General features: G+C 35.5%; 1 protein-coding gene across 1 annotated transcript; it reads left to right on the forward strand.

Annotated features, from left to right (window-relative positions):
- Positions 1 to 11,730: 11,730 nt before the first annotated feature.
- On the forward strand, positions 11,731 to 11,982 carry K441DRAFT_575059 (uncharacterized protein; the record flags this gene model as incomplete). Its single annotated transcript, XM_067644137.1, has 2 exons — positions 11,731 to 11,841; positions 11,875 to 11,982. Coding segments are annotated over 2 exons (219 nt in total), but the record flags the coding sequence as incomplete, so codon positions are not given.
- Positions 11,983 to 16,239: the final 4,257 nt, after the last annotated feature.

Genomic DNA, 16,239 nt, shown 5'->3' on the forward strand with positions numbered 1-16,239 from the left:
AGATCCTATAAAACCGAAAATCCTACCTACCTTTAATATACGACACCTCGTCGATTTTATACCTACTATAGTGTTAACCTACCTAAAGAAGTATAAGAAAGATATTAACCTAAAGATATAGAATAAAGCTATAATTAACCTTGCAAACGCTAATAAATAAGACTTAAATGGATTTTTATTACACTATATAGCATATTATAAGGATAGTAAATATAATAATACCACGCTATAGGAATATATAAAGGAGGACTTTATTAGATGGATAAAGGAAATATAGGCCCCTATAAATAAGAATATTATATAAAACTTCCGTAACTTCCTTTAGGAAAATAGAGTATTTATCCCTAAGGACGGGGGTACTATTAGAAATAATATTTAGGAGTAGATTATTAATATAAAAAAAGAGCATAAATGGACTCTATAAGAGATTAAGCACTAACTACATACTATAAGGAAGCTTAACTTATAATAGAACCTAAGTAATATATCTCTAAAGACGAACCTACCTCCGCCTTTAACTCCTCTATATCTAATTTAACCTATAACCTTAACGTTGGATACTATACCCTAACAAGAGCAGGTATAGGATCCTATTGCTTTATAATTTAACGACCTTTAGACTCCACTAACTAGACCTATATCCCTACTGCAGCCTATAATATAACCCCTACCTCCTCTATTTTAATCTTAAATTAGAGGTAGTTTAAAATTGCTTATAGAGCTTATAAAGCTCTATTTAGATTAGGAGAAGAAGTTTAGCAGGGAATTATATAATATTCTTAATTTAAAACTATATATCTTTTATAACTATTACTAAAAGGTAGGAATAAAGTCTAATTAATACCATAACGCCTATTCTGTTATGCTTAAGGGCCAAGCTAGTACCTTCTATTATAATTATTTAGCAGGAAAAGGATATAATTTTAACTATATAATATATAAGTTAAGATACTACTTTAAAATAGAAGAGAATAAGTAGTAGTATATATTAGAATAGAGAGAAACTACCTTTTTAAGGATTATTACTATAAACCCAGGTGTCCCTTGGCTTAATTATCTTTAAAAGCTCTTTAATTAACTTTAGATAATTTAGCATAGATTATCCGAATTATATTAAGAGGACTTTAGCCTATGTAATTAAGTTATTAGTATATGCTAAGGTGTTAAAGAATATAACCTTACTCTCTTTAATCCTATAAATACTTATAAAGGAGTGTATACTTAATTAAGATCTTTTATTAGCACTGCTCTACGCTCTTAAAAAGTACAGTAATTTAACGCCTAACTTTAACCTACTTTAATTAACCCGCCTGACTAATATAATTATAACTAGATTAATTAAATATATAGTGGCCGGGGTAGATAATATAGTAGAGGGTATAATTAATGACTATAAGGTAAAGATGGAGGTCCTTATAGAGGTTTATTTCAAAGTAATTACTAAAAGAAGTGCTACGTTTATAAGAAACTAAATTGCTAGTTAACTAGGAATTCTCTTAATAAGCAAAAGGAGGTATATAATAAGTTTCGCTAGAGTATAAAAAATATTAAAAATTGCAAGGTTACTACGGCCTACTTCTAAAGCTTTTTGGTTTAATATAAAGGCGTAGAAGATCTTAAGGGTAAGGTTAATAAGGCTAAATAGCTTCTTATAGATATAGAAATTAAGGAGTACTTACCTAACTAATACTTTACTAANTATAGTAAGGTAGATAGTATATAAACCGTTACTATTCTTAATAACCAATCTATGCTCTATTTTACTACAAAGTTAGATATCTTTAATGAGCTAAGGAAGAGTTCTGCGTTCTCCTTTAATGATAGATACTTAGCGAACATCTTCTATAGTATTATACTAAATACTAGAGCCGTAGGAGTATCTATAGCGGGAGAACCTTAAGTTTAAGCCCTTTAGCAGCTTAATAGCTCTATTTAGATTAACTATTTAATAGCAGGCCAACACACGATTCGTTTTAGTAAGGGTACTATAATCTCTCTTAGCACAATTAGGGTCTAAACCCCCTTAGGGTATATTACCTTTTACGTTATTTCTATAAATACCCTATTTCTATTTTGTATTAAAGATATAAATAAATTAAGCGTTAAGCTTAATAACCTTAAGGATGTACTTATTTAGGGAGATAATTGGGTGCCCGTTATGCGTAAGTAGGGTTACCCTTAGTTACTTCTTTATTAACTAGAAAAGAGTATTACTTAAAGCTACCTAACTAAGTTAGAGTTACGTTAACTACACCATTATTTTAGCCACCTATCTATTTATTAATTACTTAGGGTTTTTTAGTAAGTAGGCTATAAAGTTAAGGTTAAGGTAATTAAGTATTTTATAAAGTACTGCTATTACTACTAAATAAACCAGAAGTCCCCTAGCCGATTTAAGTTTACCCTTAAAGATAACTACAACTTTAACTTCTATATTATTATTAACGTTATATATATTAGCGGTAAGCTAGTACTCTAAGTTATTAACTTCTTAACCTTCTTCTAAGCCGTATAATTCTTAAAGGATATATTAGCTAAGAACGTATAGAATACCCTTTAATTATGCTAGATTAATATCTACTTAGGACCCCCTAATTAAATTATCTATAATATAGGAAAGAACTTCTTATTTATAGAGTTTTAATAATAGATAAAGGCAATAGCAATTAAGGTTAAGGAAGTCCCTATTAAGGCATATAATAGCGTTAAAAAAGTAGAGTAATATTACGCGCTATTACGCCATATATATAAGATTATTTCTTTAAAACTAAAGAATATTAGTAAAGAACTTACCTTATAAATAGCTATTAAAGCTATTAATAATTCCGCTGGCCTAGATAGACTCGTACCTATGTTACTAGTCTTTAGCGTCTACCCTTAAATAACTAATAATTCTCTACTATCTCCCTCTATTATATAATAAGCTGAGGCTATTTATAAGGTAATAAAGGAGGTATAACATCTCTATACTATACGCTAGGTTAATAACGCACTAGGAATAAGAAATGGCCTAAATACCTTAACTACGCTTAATCTACTACTCTAGTCTAAGGTACGCGTATAGCGTAAAAAGGGAGGGTAGTTAGGCCTATATTAACTTATTATAATTAATAGTTAAACTTATACTATTTAGATGCCTTACAGACCTACTTAATTTCGTTTAACTGTTATTAAGCCTTATTATAAAGATAATAGTTCCGAGCCTTTATAGGATACCCTAAAAAAGGCCCTAAAGAAAAACTACAATTAATATACTCTAGAAGGCGACTATAATTCTAATATAATTGTAGTAGATGCGCTATAACTATAACGCGGTAGAGGTCGCCTAAAGGGATTATAAAATCGCTAATATCTTATTAATTTTAAAGAGCAATTTGTTACCGCTATTAAGAATAAAGTTAAGCCATTAATGGCCTTTATAACAGCTAAGGAGAAAGCTAACTTTAAACTCACAAAATAGCTCTAAAAGGAAGGTTATATTATAACTTTAGGAGCTCCTTTCTAAGCATCTAATAAGTAGGAGATTAATGGTCTTATTGCAAGAGAAGTTTTTAAATTTAAGAAGTATAACCCTATTAAGTTTAATAAAGTTCGTATCTTTAAGTTAAGAATAGTTAATAAGATTAAAGGCAAAGCTATTAACGCCCTATTTAAGAAATTAAGGCTTATTATCTAAGGTTATAATAATAATAGTAAAGAGATAATTCTTATATAATCTTCTATAATTTAACGAGCTAGTTAGCGAGTTATTATTATATTAGCTCCCTCCTTAATAAAGAATAGAATAGCGGTTTATTTATAAGATATTACTTAAGCCTACACCTAATTAGAGACGCACCTTTAGCGCTTAATATTAGTATACCTTCCAGAGTAAATTTACTACTAGTATCCTAAAGATACAATTATAGTTATACTTAAGCTATTATATAGAATCGCAGAGGCAGAAACTTACTAGTGGGCTACCTATAGTAAGTACTATAAAAAGAAGCTTTTAATAACTACTTTTATATTTAATCCCTACTTCCTTATTATAACTATAGGAACCCTATTTGGAATTGTTGGTATATAAACTAATAATATAATTATTTTAGGAGACGACTAATTCTTAGCTCTTAAAGAGAATAAGTTAGTAAAGGTAAATCTTATAATAAAGCCGAAGGAAAAGCTTAATTTAATAACACTATTACTTTTTAATAGATGCATCCTCTCCCTAAATAAGGATTCTATTGCTTTATGCTAAAAGGGTTAAGGTAAGAAGATTAACGTTATTAATATTAATTTCCTAAAGTAAGGATATATAGAGTAACGCGCTTATAGAGCTTATATTACTTCTATCTATTAACCTAAGGCTTTATTTAATCTTTCCGTTGCCGCCTAATACTAGAAACTAACTAAGGATAACGTTCTTGCCCTAAATAAACGTCTTTCTTAGCAAATAAACTATCTCAATTAGGGATTACTCTACGTGCCTATTAATCTTCCTATTGCTAAGCTCTTTATATTTATTAATGGATCGTTTATAAATAATAAAGATTTTAGCTCCTAATTAGGATATAAGATTATTATCGCAAATAAATTTATAGAAGAGAATGACTTTATAATCTATAGTAATCTTATCTATTAAAGTTTAACTAAGAGTAAGCGCGTTACCTAAAGTATTTTAGCGTTAGAGATATATAGAATAGTTAGTAGAGTTAATATAGTAATTATAATTGGAACTACCCTAAAGATAATTATAGATTAACTNNAANTNNCNNTTATCNCTATAATTNTATANACNAANTTATNTTCCCTCTANAAGTNTTTAGTTAAGCTTNGTACNANAAANNANAAGCGCCTTATAATTAATATTATAGCACTTTAGCAATCCTATAAGCGTTAANAACTCTTTAAGATTTAATANATTAATNGCTAAGATAACCTAGTAGATATAATAATAAAGGCGAACCTAAATAAGGCACTAAAGACGTTTATTAATATAAATACTCTATATATATAAGTTAAAGGTTAGGTTAAAAGGGAGTCCCTAGAAATTTCTTAGTTACGTAAGGTCTTAAGATATCTAGGAACTTTAACCAGCGGTTAAAGTTATCTAATTAGTTAGATTCTCTTGCTAAGACTTTTTAGAAGGGGGGATTCTATAGACCCTAACTTAACCTAGCTAATTAGGATTTTCCATCCCTAGGATAGAAAATCGCTATTAGCTCGCTTACTACTAGCGCCTTAGCGGCCCTCTAAATAAGATACCTACCTATAACTCCTAAGTAAGATAGCTACGTGCTAAGAGGCAAATTTTAGAACAGCGAGACTTATATTACAATAGCAATAGTAAGTAAGGAGGATTTATATTTGTTATAATAGTTAAGCAGTATTTGTCTATAGATAGCAACTATAAAAGAAGAGTTGCTAGTGTCGGGAATAAGGCAAGTTGCCGTCACATAATGGTAAGTTGCCATTACGTGTCGCCGCGGCACTAGCGTGGCGAGGAGCCTTATGTTCCTTACCCTTCCTTATTCTAATTAAAAAAAAAGCTTTATTAACTAATATCACTATAACCCTACTTAAGTAGTTGTTATTAGTAAGTCACCCTATATAACCAATATAAAGAAAGTAGAAAAAGAATAGTGTCGCTTTAGGGCCCAGGCCCATATAGAGGAGGAAGGGAAACGCGTAAAAGGTTAGTAAAGATAATAGTAAGACAGAGAAAGGAGCTAAAGTAGAATATATAAGAACGCTAGGAAACTATTTACTGTAATATAATACTGGTTAGACCAACGCTAGAGAGGTAAATAGGAGTTAAAGGTATAGAGGCTAACTTAGGTAAGATAAACCTAAGCTATAGTATAGTTAATATTATAGGGGGTAAATACCTAAGGGCTCTAAGAAGGCCTAACAAAGGCAGAAAATATAATAGCAATACTCTTAAGAATAGGAATAATAGGACTAAAAGATTGGCTTTACTAGGTGGATGTTTTAGTAAGTAGCCTAAGATACAAATATAGCTAGCTAAGACAGACACTAAAACACATAATACTGCTATACCCCCTACGCACTAATTAAGAAATAATNCTCTTAGTAGCTAGCACAGAGAACTATAATACACTACTCTTAATATAAAAAGGCCTTAAGGCGGTCACCTAGTGGCTTATTAGTTAAAATATACTAAATTAGTTCTAGGTTATAAGGGAAATAGTAATAAAAGGCAAGGGGGCGAGCAGTAGGTGCCCCNTAGTAACTCTACAGTAGTAAAGTAAAAGTTTGTAATACTAGCGCGTCCGTAGGCTTATTACGGCAGCAGTAGTTCCTAAGGAGGTTAAATAGTAAGGTAGTAGAGCACTATAGGCGACTTATAGGCGCTAAGTAGGCGAGTCCTAAAAGGTAGGGAGATAGATTATAGGGTTTTCTTATTTTTCTTAAATAGAGTTTTCTCCCCATATGTAAATAAGGAGTAGTCCGCGTGGGCCTAATAGGGATCCAAATCGGACGTTAAGCAATGAATTATTATTATATACCTCCTTTCGCTTATTAAAAGAATGCCTAGTTAACTAGCAATTTGGTTTCTTATAAACGTAGCACTTTTTTTAGTAATTACTTTAAAATGAACCTCTATAAGGGCCTCTATCTTTACCTTATAATTATTAATTATACCCTCTACTATATTACCTACCCTAGCCACTATATATTCGATTAGTCTAGTTATAATTATATTAGTTAGGCGGGTTAATTAAAGTAGGTTAAAGTTAGGCGTTAAATTACTATACTTCTTAAAAGCGTAAAGCGGTGCTAATAGAAGATCTTAATTAAGNATANACTCCTTTATAAGTATTTACAGGATTAAAGAGAGTAAGGTTATATTCTTTAATACCTTAATATACGCTAATAACTTAATTATATAGGCTAAAGTCCTCTTAATATAATTNGGATAANCTANNCTAAATTATNTAAAGTTAATTAAAGAGCTTTTAAAGATAATNAAGCCGAGGGACACCTAGGTTTATAGCAATAATCCTTAAAAAGGTAGTCTCTCTCCATTCTAATATATACTGCTACTTATTCTCTTTTATTTTAAAGTAGTATCTTAACTTATATATTATATAGTTAAAATTATATCCTTTTNCTGCCAAATAATTATAATAGAAGGTACTAGCTCGGCCCTTAAGTATAACGGAATAGGCGTTATAGTATTAATTAGACTCTATTCCTACCTTTTAGTAATAGTTATAGAAGATATGTAGTTTTAAATTAAGAATATTATATAATTCCCTGCTAAACTTCTTCTCCTAATCTAAATAGAGCTTTATAAGCTCTATAAGCAATTTTAAACTACCTCTAATTTAAGATTAAGATAGAGAAGGTAGGGGTTATATTATAGGCTATAGTAGGGATATAGGTCTAGTCGGTAGAGTCTAAAGATTGTTAAATTGCAAAGCAATAGGATCCTATACCTGCTCTTATTAGGGTATAGTATCTAATATTAAGGTTACGGGTTAAATTAGATATAGAGGAGTTAAAGGCGGAGGTAGGTTTATCTCTAAAGGTATATTACTTTTTTTTTTTTTTTTTTATATCCGTTATATTATACTACGTACAATACTGCGCATGCAGCCTCTAGGCTATAGCGCTATAGTTCTATATACATGAATCCTTCCTAGGCAGCTTAACATGTACTAGTAGCTAAGTGGACACTCTGGCCCGTTTTTAAAATGCTAGGGGAGCTCTAGCGACTGGTATTTTTTCGTTCTGGTATTTTGCTTACTATGGTCTAGTTTATACCAAGAAAAGGAAATCCTAGCTCTTTTATCTATTTCTGCCGTATTCTGCCGTTCCTAGAGTAGAAAAAGCGCTCTAAAAGAAAGATTTTTATTAAATAGTTTTGCACTTAAGAATAAGAGGCGTTACAATAGCTTGCTAGCTTGGAAGCAGCTACTAATTACCTAAAGCGACTTTTTATCCTGTACCCTATCTCTTCTCCTTGCTAAAGAAATGGGTAGGGAATTAGTAATTAATAGGTACTCTCCCCAAAAATAACCTACTAATGGTATTTTATAAGGGCGAACCTCGTTATATAAACCCACTCCTATAGGAAAATTTTTACGAAGTTGTCTTGTATAGGGTATAAACACTAATTCGCCTATACACCTTAGATTTAACATGCTAAAGTAACACGGGCTAGCCCCTTCCCCTCCCCCACTATAGCTACCCCTATCTGCGCATCTGCGGTACACCTATAGTGCGGTATTATATGGTATGTTATGGCGGTGGTGGCGGTTGTGGTAGAGGTTATCTGTAGCGCAATGGCCGTAGACAGGTTGTGGAGAGGTCGTCTGTAGCGTGATGGCTGTAGATAGGTTATAGAGGTCGTCTGTAGCGCGATGGCTGTAGATAGTAGAGGTCGTCTACAGCCTAATGGCTGTAGACAGGTTGTAAAGGTCAACTACAGCCTAATGGCTATAGACAGGTTGCGAAGGTCGACTACAGCCCGATGGCTATAGACAGGTTGTGAAGGTCGACTATAGCCTGATGGCTATAGACAGGTTGCGAAGGTTCGACTATAGCCCGATGGCTATAGACAGGTTGCGAAGGTCGACTACAGCCCGATGGCTATAGACAGGTTACGAAGGTCGACTATAGGCCCGATGGCTATAGACAGGTTGCGGAAGGTCGACTATAGGCCCGATGGCTATAGACAGGTTGCGAAGGTCGTCTTAGCCGGTGGGCTGTTAGATATGTTGTGGTAGAGGTCGTCTGCAGCTTAATGGGCTGTAGACAGGTTGTGGTAGACGGTCGTCTGCAGCTTAATGGCTGTAGATAGGTTAGTAGTAGGTCGTCTGCAGCTTAATGGCTGTAGGATAGGTTGTACGGAAGGTCGTCTGGTTAGCTTGATAGCCTGTAGACAGGTTGCGGAGGTCGTCTGTAGCTTGATGGCTGTAGATAGGTTGCGGAGGGTCGTCTGTCAGCTTGATGGCTGTAGACAGGTGCGGAGGTCGTCTGCAGCTTAATGGGCTATAGACAGGTTGCGGGAGGTTTGTCTATAGCTTAATGGCTGTAGATAGGTTGCGGAGGTCGTCTGCAGCTTAATGGCTGTAGACAGGTTACGGAGGTCGTCTGTAGCCTTGATGGCTGTAGATAGGTTGTGGAGGTCGTCTGTAGCTTGATGGCTGTAGATAGGTTGCGGAGGTCGTCTACAGCTTAATGGGCTGTAGACAGGTTGCGGAGGTCGTCTGCAGCTTGATGGCTGTAGACAGGTTGGCGAGGTCGTCTATCAGCTTAATGGCTATAGATAGGTTGCCGGAGGTTTTCTGTAGCGTTGATAGCTGTAGACAGGTTGTGGGAGGTTATCTATAGGCCTGATGGCTGTAGACAGGTTGTGGAGGTCGTCTGCAGCCTGATGGCTGTAGGATAGGTTGTATGGAGGGTTATCTGCAGCCTTATGGCTGTAGATAGGTTGTGGTGGAGGTTGTCTGTAGCGTAATGGCTGTAGACTGGTTGTAGTAGAGGGTTGTGATGTGTCTGGTATTTGGCGTCTGGTGGATGTGTCCGTAGGGGCGCTATATAGCTAGGGGTGTCCTAGCGATGACGACGGAGGAGCGAAGGGGGAAACGACGACGGAGGAGCGAAGGGGGAGACGATGACGGAGGAGCGAAGGGGGAGACGACGACGGAGGAGCGAAGGGGAGACCGACGACGGAGGAGCGAAGGGGGAGACGACGACGGAGGAGCGAAGGGGGAGACGACGACGGAGGAGCGAAGGGGGAGACGACGACGGAGGAGCGAAGGGGGGGTATATTACTTAGGTTCTATTATAAGTTAAGCTTCCTTATAGTATATAGTTAGTGCTTAATCTCTTATAAAGTCTATTTATGCTCTTTTTTTATATTAATAACCTACTCCTAAATATTATCTCTAATAATACCCCTATCCTTAAGGACAAATACTCTATTCTTCTAAAGGAAGTTATAGAAGTCCTATATAATATCCTTATTTATAGGGGCCTATGTTTCCTTTATTTATCTAATAAAGTCCTCCTTTATATATTCCTATAGCGCGGTATTATTATATTTATTATCCTTATAATATGCTATACGGTATAATAAAAATCCATTTAAGTCTTATTTATTAATATTTGCAAGGTTAATTATAGCTTTATTTTATATCTTTAGGTTAATATCTTCCTTATACTTCTTTAGGTAGGTTAACGCTATAATAGGTATAAAATTAACGGAGTATTATACGTTAAAGGTAGATAGGATTTTCGGTTTTATAAAATCTTATAGGTTTACTATTAAGAGGTAGGCAATTTAAGATATTATTTAACGCGTTTTAGACGTTAACTTAGAACCCTAGGTTTAGTAATACTTCTAACCTAAAGTACTTAACTAAATCTTTATAAATGCGGTTGTTCTATATAATAAACGCAACTTAGTATCTCCTAGTACTTAATAACACTTTTATTACTAGTTTTCTATAAGTCTAAGGTAGTATAGTATTATTAGGATCCATTTCATATAAGCGTATATAGCACCCCTATATAAAACTATCTCTTCTGTTTGAAAACCTAGCTGCTCTATAGTTAACTGTATATTTAACCACTAATTAGTGTTAGTTATATAGGGTAACTCACCAATAACAACTACTCGAGTAGGGTTATAGTGATGTTGGTTAATAAAGCTTATTAATTTAGAATGAGGAAGGGCGAGGAACGTAAGGCTCCTCGCCACGCTAGTGCCGCGGCGACACGTGATGGCAACTTGCCATCACGTGACGGCAGTTTGCCGTACGTGACGGCAACTTGCCTCATTCCCGACACTATATAATAAAAGAAGCCCGTAAAGCGCTACCCCCTTATTTTTATAATTTCCTTAAGACAAACCTAAAAACTAAGCCTAAGTCTCTACGCTAGAAGATAGTTAATACTAATATTAAAAATTTTCTAAAAGGTAAACCAGGATTAACCTATAAAGATATTTTATAATGCTTACTAATAGAGTTCCGCAAATATATTAAGCACTTTCTCCCTAAAAATATAGATAAGCTGCCCCCTTACCAACTATGGGACCATAAAATTAAGATTATTCCTAGAAACTAGGCCCTATACTATAAAAACAGACTGCTCTTACCTACTAAACTTAGGTATATAAAAAAGTGGATTAATAAGATACTAGATAAGGGTTTTATCCGCAAATTAACCTTACTAGCTACCGTACTACTCCTCCTTACTACTAAGCCCGGTAGTGGTATATAAATTTATTATAACTACTAAGGCCTAAATATAGTTACTATTAAGAATCGGTACCTACTACTACTAATCTATAAGACACTTAACGCACTTTATAATACTAAGTACTTTACTAAACTTAATATAATTATTACTGTAACAGTATAATGTGGGAGAATTAAGTGAACGACTTAATTGTAAATGTAGCTCTAGAGGCTCTCTATATATATATAAGGAAGATATAAGGAATAGAGACAGGTGATAAGAATTACAAGGGTAAGCAGCTAAATGGTAAGATATGCAGGGGTAAGCAGCTGAGGTAGTGAGACGGTAGTAAGTAAGTCCGATCTTAGGTCGACAACAGCATAGTACCAATAGTCGGTTACAATTACGTTTAACTAAATCCGGATTATAGAGGGCTATAAGTAGCTTATAGCATTTATTACCTAGTTCGGACTCTATAAAATACTAATTATACTATTTAGCCTCTATAACGCACCCGCTATATTTTAAAACTATATTAATTATATTTTATATAACGCCCTTAATAACTACTATACTGCCTACCTTAATAACGTCCTTATCTTTTCTAAAACATATACTAAGCACACTAAGTATATAAATGAAGTTATTTAAAGACTTAGTAATACTAAACTTTAGGTTAATATTAATAAGTCTAAGTTTTACTTTACTAAAACAAAATACCTTAGCTTAATTATCTTAACTAATAGCATAACTATAAACCCTAAAAAGGTACAAGCCTTATAGGAATAGAAGGACCCAATATTAATTAAAGAACTATAATAATTTCTTAGCTTCGCGAACTTCTACTAATAATTTATCTAAGGCTACTCTGCCGTTGCTACACCTATAATAAAACTCCTAAAGAAGGATATTGGATAGCTATAGGGACCAGAATAAGCCAAATCGTTTAAGGCCCTTAAGGGAGCCTTTACCTTAGCACCAGTACTAGTATATTATAACTATATAAAGAAGACAGTAGTAGAGATAGATATATTAAATTAGGCTTCTGGCGGAGTCCTTTTTTAGTATAATAATAACGGTAAATTAAGACCGGTCGCATTCTTCTCCGTAAAGTACTCTGCGCTAAAGTATAACTATAAAATCTATAATAAAGAACTCTTAGCTATTATTAAGGCTTTAGAGGAATAGTATCCTAAGCTATAAGGGACTAAGGAGCCGTTTAAAATTATTACTAACTATAAAAACCTATAGACGTTTATAACTACTAAGCAGCTAAATTAACGCCAAGTTTAGTAGGCAGAGTTCCTTTTATAGTTTAACTTTATAATTATATATAGACCTAATAGCAAAGCCACGCTCCCTAACGCCCTAAGCTAGCTACTAGAAATAAGGCCTAAGGATACTAATAATAAACGCCTCCGCTACTAAGCCTAAGTCATTATACCGCCCTAGAAAATTAACCCTATAATCTTAAAAGAATTGCTATATAAGTCCTATAACTCTAATAATACAAAGTTTATAGCCGCTTTAGACCCTAAAATAGCCGAAAAGTTACTAGATAAGTTAATCTAGTTAGGATATTAGGAGAACAAACTCGCAAGAAATATAGTAGCGGCCTTATATAATTAGAAAGCTTGCCATTAGCTAAAGAAAATTAGAAAATTACTTTATTATAATAAGTTAGAATATAGTATTATTAACGGATAGATCTACTTCCGCTAATATCTCTTTATCCTTAACGCCCTAGACCTCCGCCTAAAAGTTATCTATTACTCTTATAGTAGCGGCCCCACTAGTTACCCTAGCTGGGTTAAGACCCTTAACCTCTTAAACTAAATATACTAGTGGCTAGGAATCTCCTAATTTATAGCTACCTTTATTAAAGACTATACCCTATACTTTAATACATCGGCAAAATATTGTCCCTTGTAAATGACCTCAGCTGCTAGAAGTTAGCGTCGTTAGCGGACCATTAAGGGCATTAACCAACTTGACAAACCAGCCTATGTCGAGTTCATTTAATACGCAGCCTACGTGCAGCCTGCGCGCAGCCTACGTATAGCCTATATAACCTACATAACCTACGCAACCTACGCAACCTATATAACTTATAATTTTAGATAATAAAGACTACTTTAAAGCCATTTATAAAGCTAGCAAGATAAATTATATACACTTCTTTATATAATCTATTATGTCTACATCTGCTACCTATCTGCATTATCTACCTATCTACATTACCTACCTATCTACATTACCTACCTATCTGCATTACCTACCTATCTACATCACCTATCTGTCTGCATTGTCTACCTATCTACATTACCTACCTATCTACATCACCTACCTGTCTGCATCGCCTACCTATCTACATTATCTACCTGTCTACATCGTCTACCTATCTACATTACCTACCTGTCTACATTACCTACCTATTTATATTACCTACCTATCTGCATTACCTACCTATCTATATTATCTACCTATCTGTATCGCCTACCTATCTATATTATCTACCGGTCTACATCGTCTATCTATCTATATTACCTACCTATCTGCATTACCTACCTATCTATATCGCCTACCTGTCTACATCGCCTACCTGTTTACATCGTCTACCTATCTGCATTATCTACCTATCTACATCGCCTACCTGTCTACATCTGCCTATAGTGTCTAATTCAATTCGGGGGAGAGGTCGGCCCGATTAAAGGCTCTAATTAATTTAAATCGTTCTCCATAGCCATTCGCTGGCTGTACATTTAAACAGTAGTCATCTAGGGTGCCTCCCTAGGAGGCCTTAATTCAATTCGATTTGGTAATAGGCTCTAGATTAATTCAATTAATCGATTAAATCATTTGTGGTGTTCGCTGGCTGGTTATTTAAACGGTCGTCGTCTGGTTCTGGTAACGGTCGTCTACTAGTTTTAGCAACGGTCGTCTAGTTCTGGCGACGGTTATCTAGTTCTGGCGACGGTCATCTAGTTCTGGCGACGTTCGTCTAGTTCTAGCGACAGTTATAGTTCTAGCGACAGTCGTCTAGTTTTAGCGACGGTCGTCTAGTTCTGGCGACGGTCGTCTAGTTCTGGCAACGGTTGTCTAGTTCTGGCGACGGTTATCTAGTTCTGGCGACGGTCATCTGGTTCTGGCGACAGTCATCTAGTTCTGGCGACGTTCGTCTAGCTCTGGCGACGGTTATAGTTTTAGCGACGGTCGTCTAGTTCTGGCGACGGTTATCTAGTTCTGGCGACGGTCGTCTAGTTCTGGCGACGGTCGTGGTTCTAGCGACGGTCATCTAGTTCTGGCGACGGTCGTCTAGTTCTGGCGACGGTCGTCTAGTTCTAGCGACGGTCGTCTAGTTCTGGCAACAGTCCTCTCCTACCTACCTACCTGCCTACCTACCTACTTGTCTGCCTACCTACTTATTTGTTTACCTACCTACCTACCTACCTACCTGCCTACCTACCTGCCTACCTGCCTGCGTTAGTGTCTGGTTTAATTCGGGGGAGGAGTTGGCCTAATCGAAGGCTCTTATTGATTCGAATCGTTCTCTATAGCCGTTCGCTGGCTATACATTCAAACGGTAGTCGTCTGGGGTGCCTCCCTAGGAAGTCTTAATTCGATTCGGTAACGGGCCGATATCAAAGCTCTGGTTCAATTCGATTGATTAATTAATTAAATTGTTCGTGGTGTTTACTGGCTAGTCGTTTGAACGGTCGTCGTCTGGTTCTGGCGACGGTTATCTGGTCCTGGTGACGGTTGTCTAGTTCTGGCGACGGTCATCTGGTTTTGGCGACGGTCGTCTAGTTCTGGCGACGGTCATCTAGTTCTGGCGACGGTCGTCTGGTTCTGGCGACGGTTGTCTGGTTCTAGCGACGGTCTTCTACTGGCTGCCGTTCCAGTGCCTCCTAAGGTAGGGAGGATATAAGGAAGGGTAAAAAATAAGGTGGCTGCAAAGGGGGTAACTTGGCAGAGGCACGTGCGGGGACCCGATGTAGAGCTTCGTGTAGAGCCTCCGTACNCAGAGCTTCGCGCAGAGCCTCGTGCAGAGCCTCTGTACGTAGAGCTTCGTGTAGAGCTTCGTGTAGAGCTTCGTGCAGAGCCTCTGTCGCAGAGCTTCGTGCAGAGCTTCGTGCAGAGCTTCGTGCAGAGCCTCGTGCAGAGCCTCGTGCAGAGCCTCGTGCAGAGCCTCTTGAGCATATAACTTAAAAATANTATATTATATTACCTTAATTGTATATTAAGAAATATATAAGTTAGTTAACTGCGTGTTATTTAACTTTTAAATATATTAAGTTGGTTAATTGCAGGTCAATTATAGGTCAATTACGTGTTATTTAACTTTTAAATATATCAAGTTGGTCAACTGCGTGTTATTTAACTTTTGAATGTGTCAAGTTGGTTAATTACGCGAAACGCGCTTAACAAAGTCGACTTGAAACCCAGCCTGCGAATATTTTCCCGATGTACTAAAACCCCTTATTTTGCCCCACCTAGTTTCCTAAAGCTATTAAAACTACCCGCTTACCTATAAACCAATATTTTAATTAACTATAGTATACTAATGCTATGGTAAGGTATATAAATATATCCTTATTATTATAGACCGCCTAACTAAAATGCGATACCTTATTTTAGTAATAGGACTCTTAATAGAGGAGCTAGTTAATAGTTTTATTAATAATATATATAAGCTCTATAGTATACTAAGCACAATTATCTCTAATCGCGGTATATAATTTATTAACAACTTCTAGCAACGACTAAGTAAACGCCTTAAGATAACCTTAAGACTAAGCTTAGCCTAGCACCCAGAAATAGACAGCTAAACTAAAATTATTAACGCTGCCGTAAATAAGTACCTTTATACTTTTATTAGCTTTATATAGGATAACTAGGTTAACTACCTACCGCTTACTAAGTTTACTATAAATAACTAAGTTAATAAAAGTATAGGCATCTCCTGTTACGGCACTAGCAGAACTTAGCAGAACTACGCACCGGCAAGTTACTACAGATTGCCGCATATTGCGGTCACGT

This window comes from Cenococcum geophilum (genome assembly GCF_001692895.1).
Source record: "Cenococcum geophilum 1.58 unplaced genomic scaffold K441scaffold_39, whole genome shotgun sequence".
Lineage (NCBI taxonomy): Eukaryota > Fungi > Ascomycota > Dothideomycetes > Gloniales > Gloniaceae > Cenococcum > Cenococcum geophilum.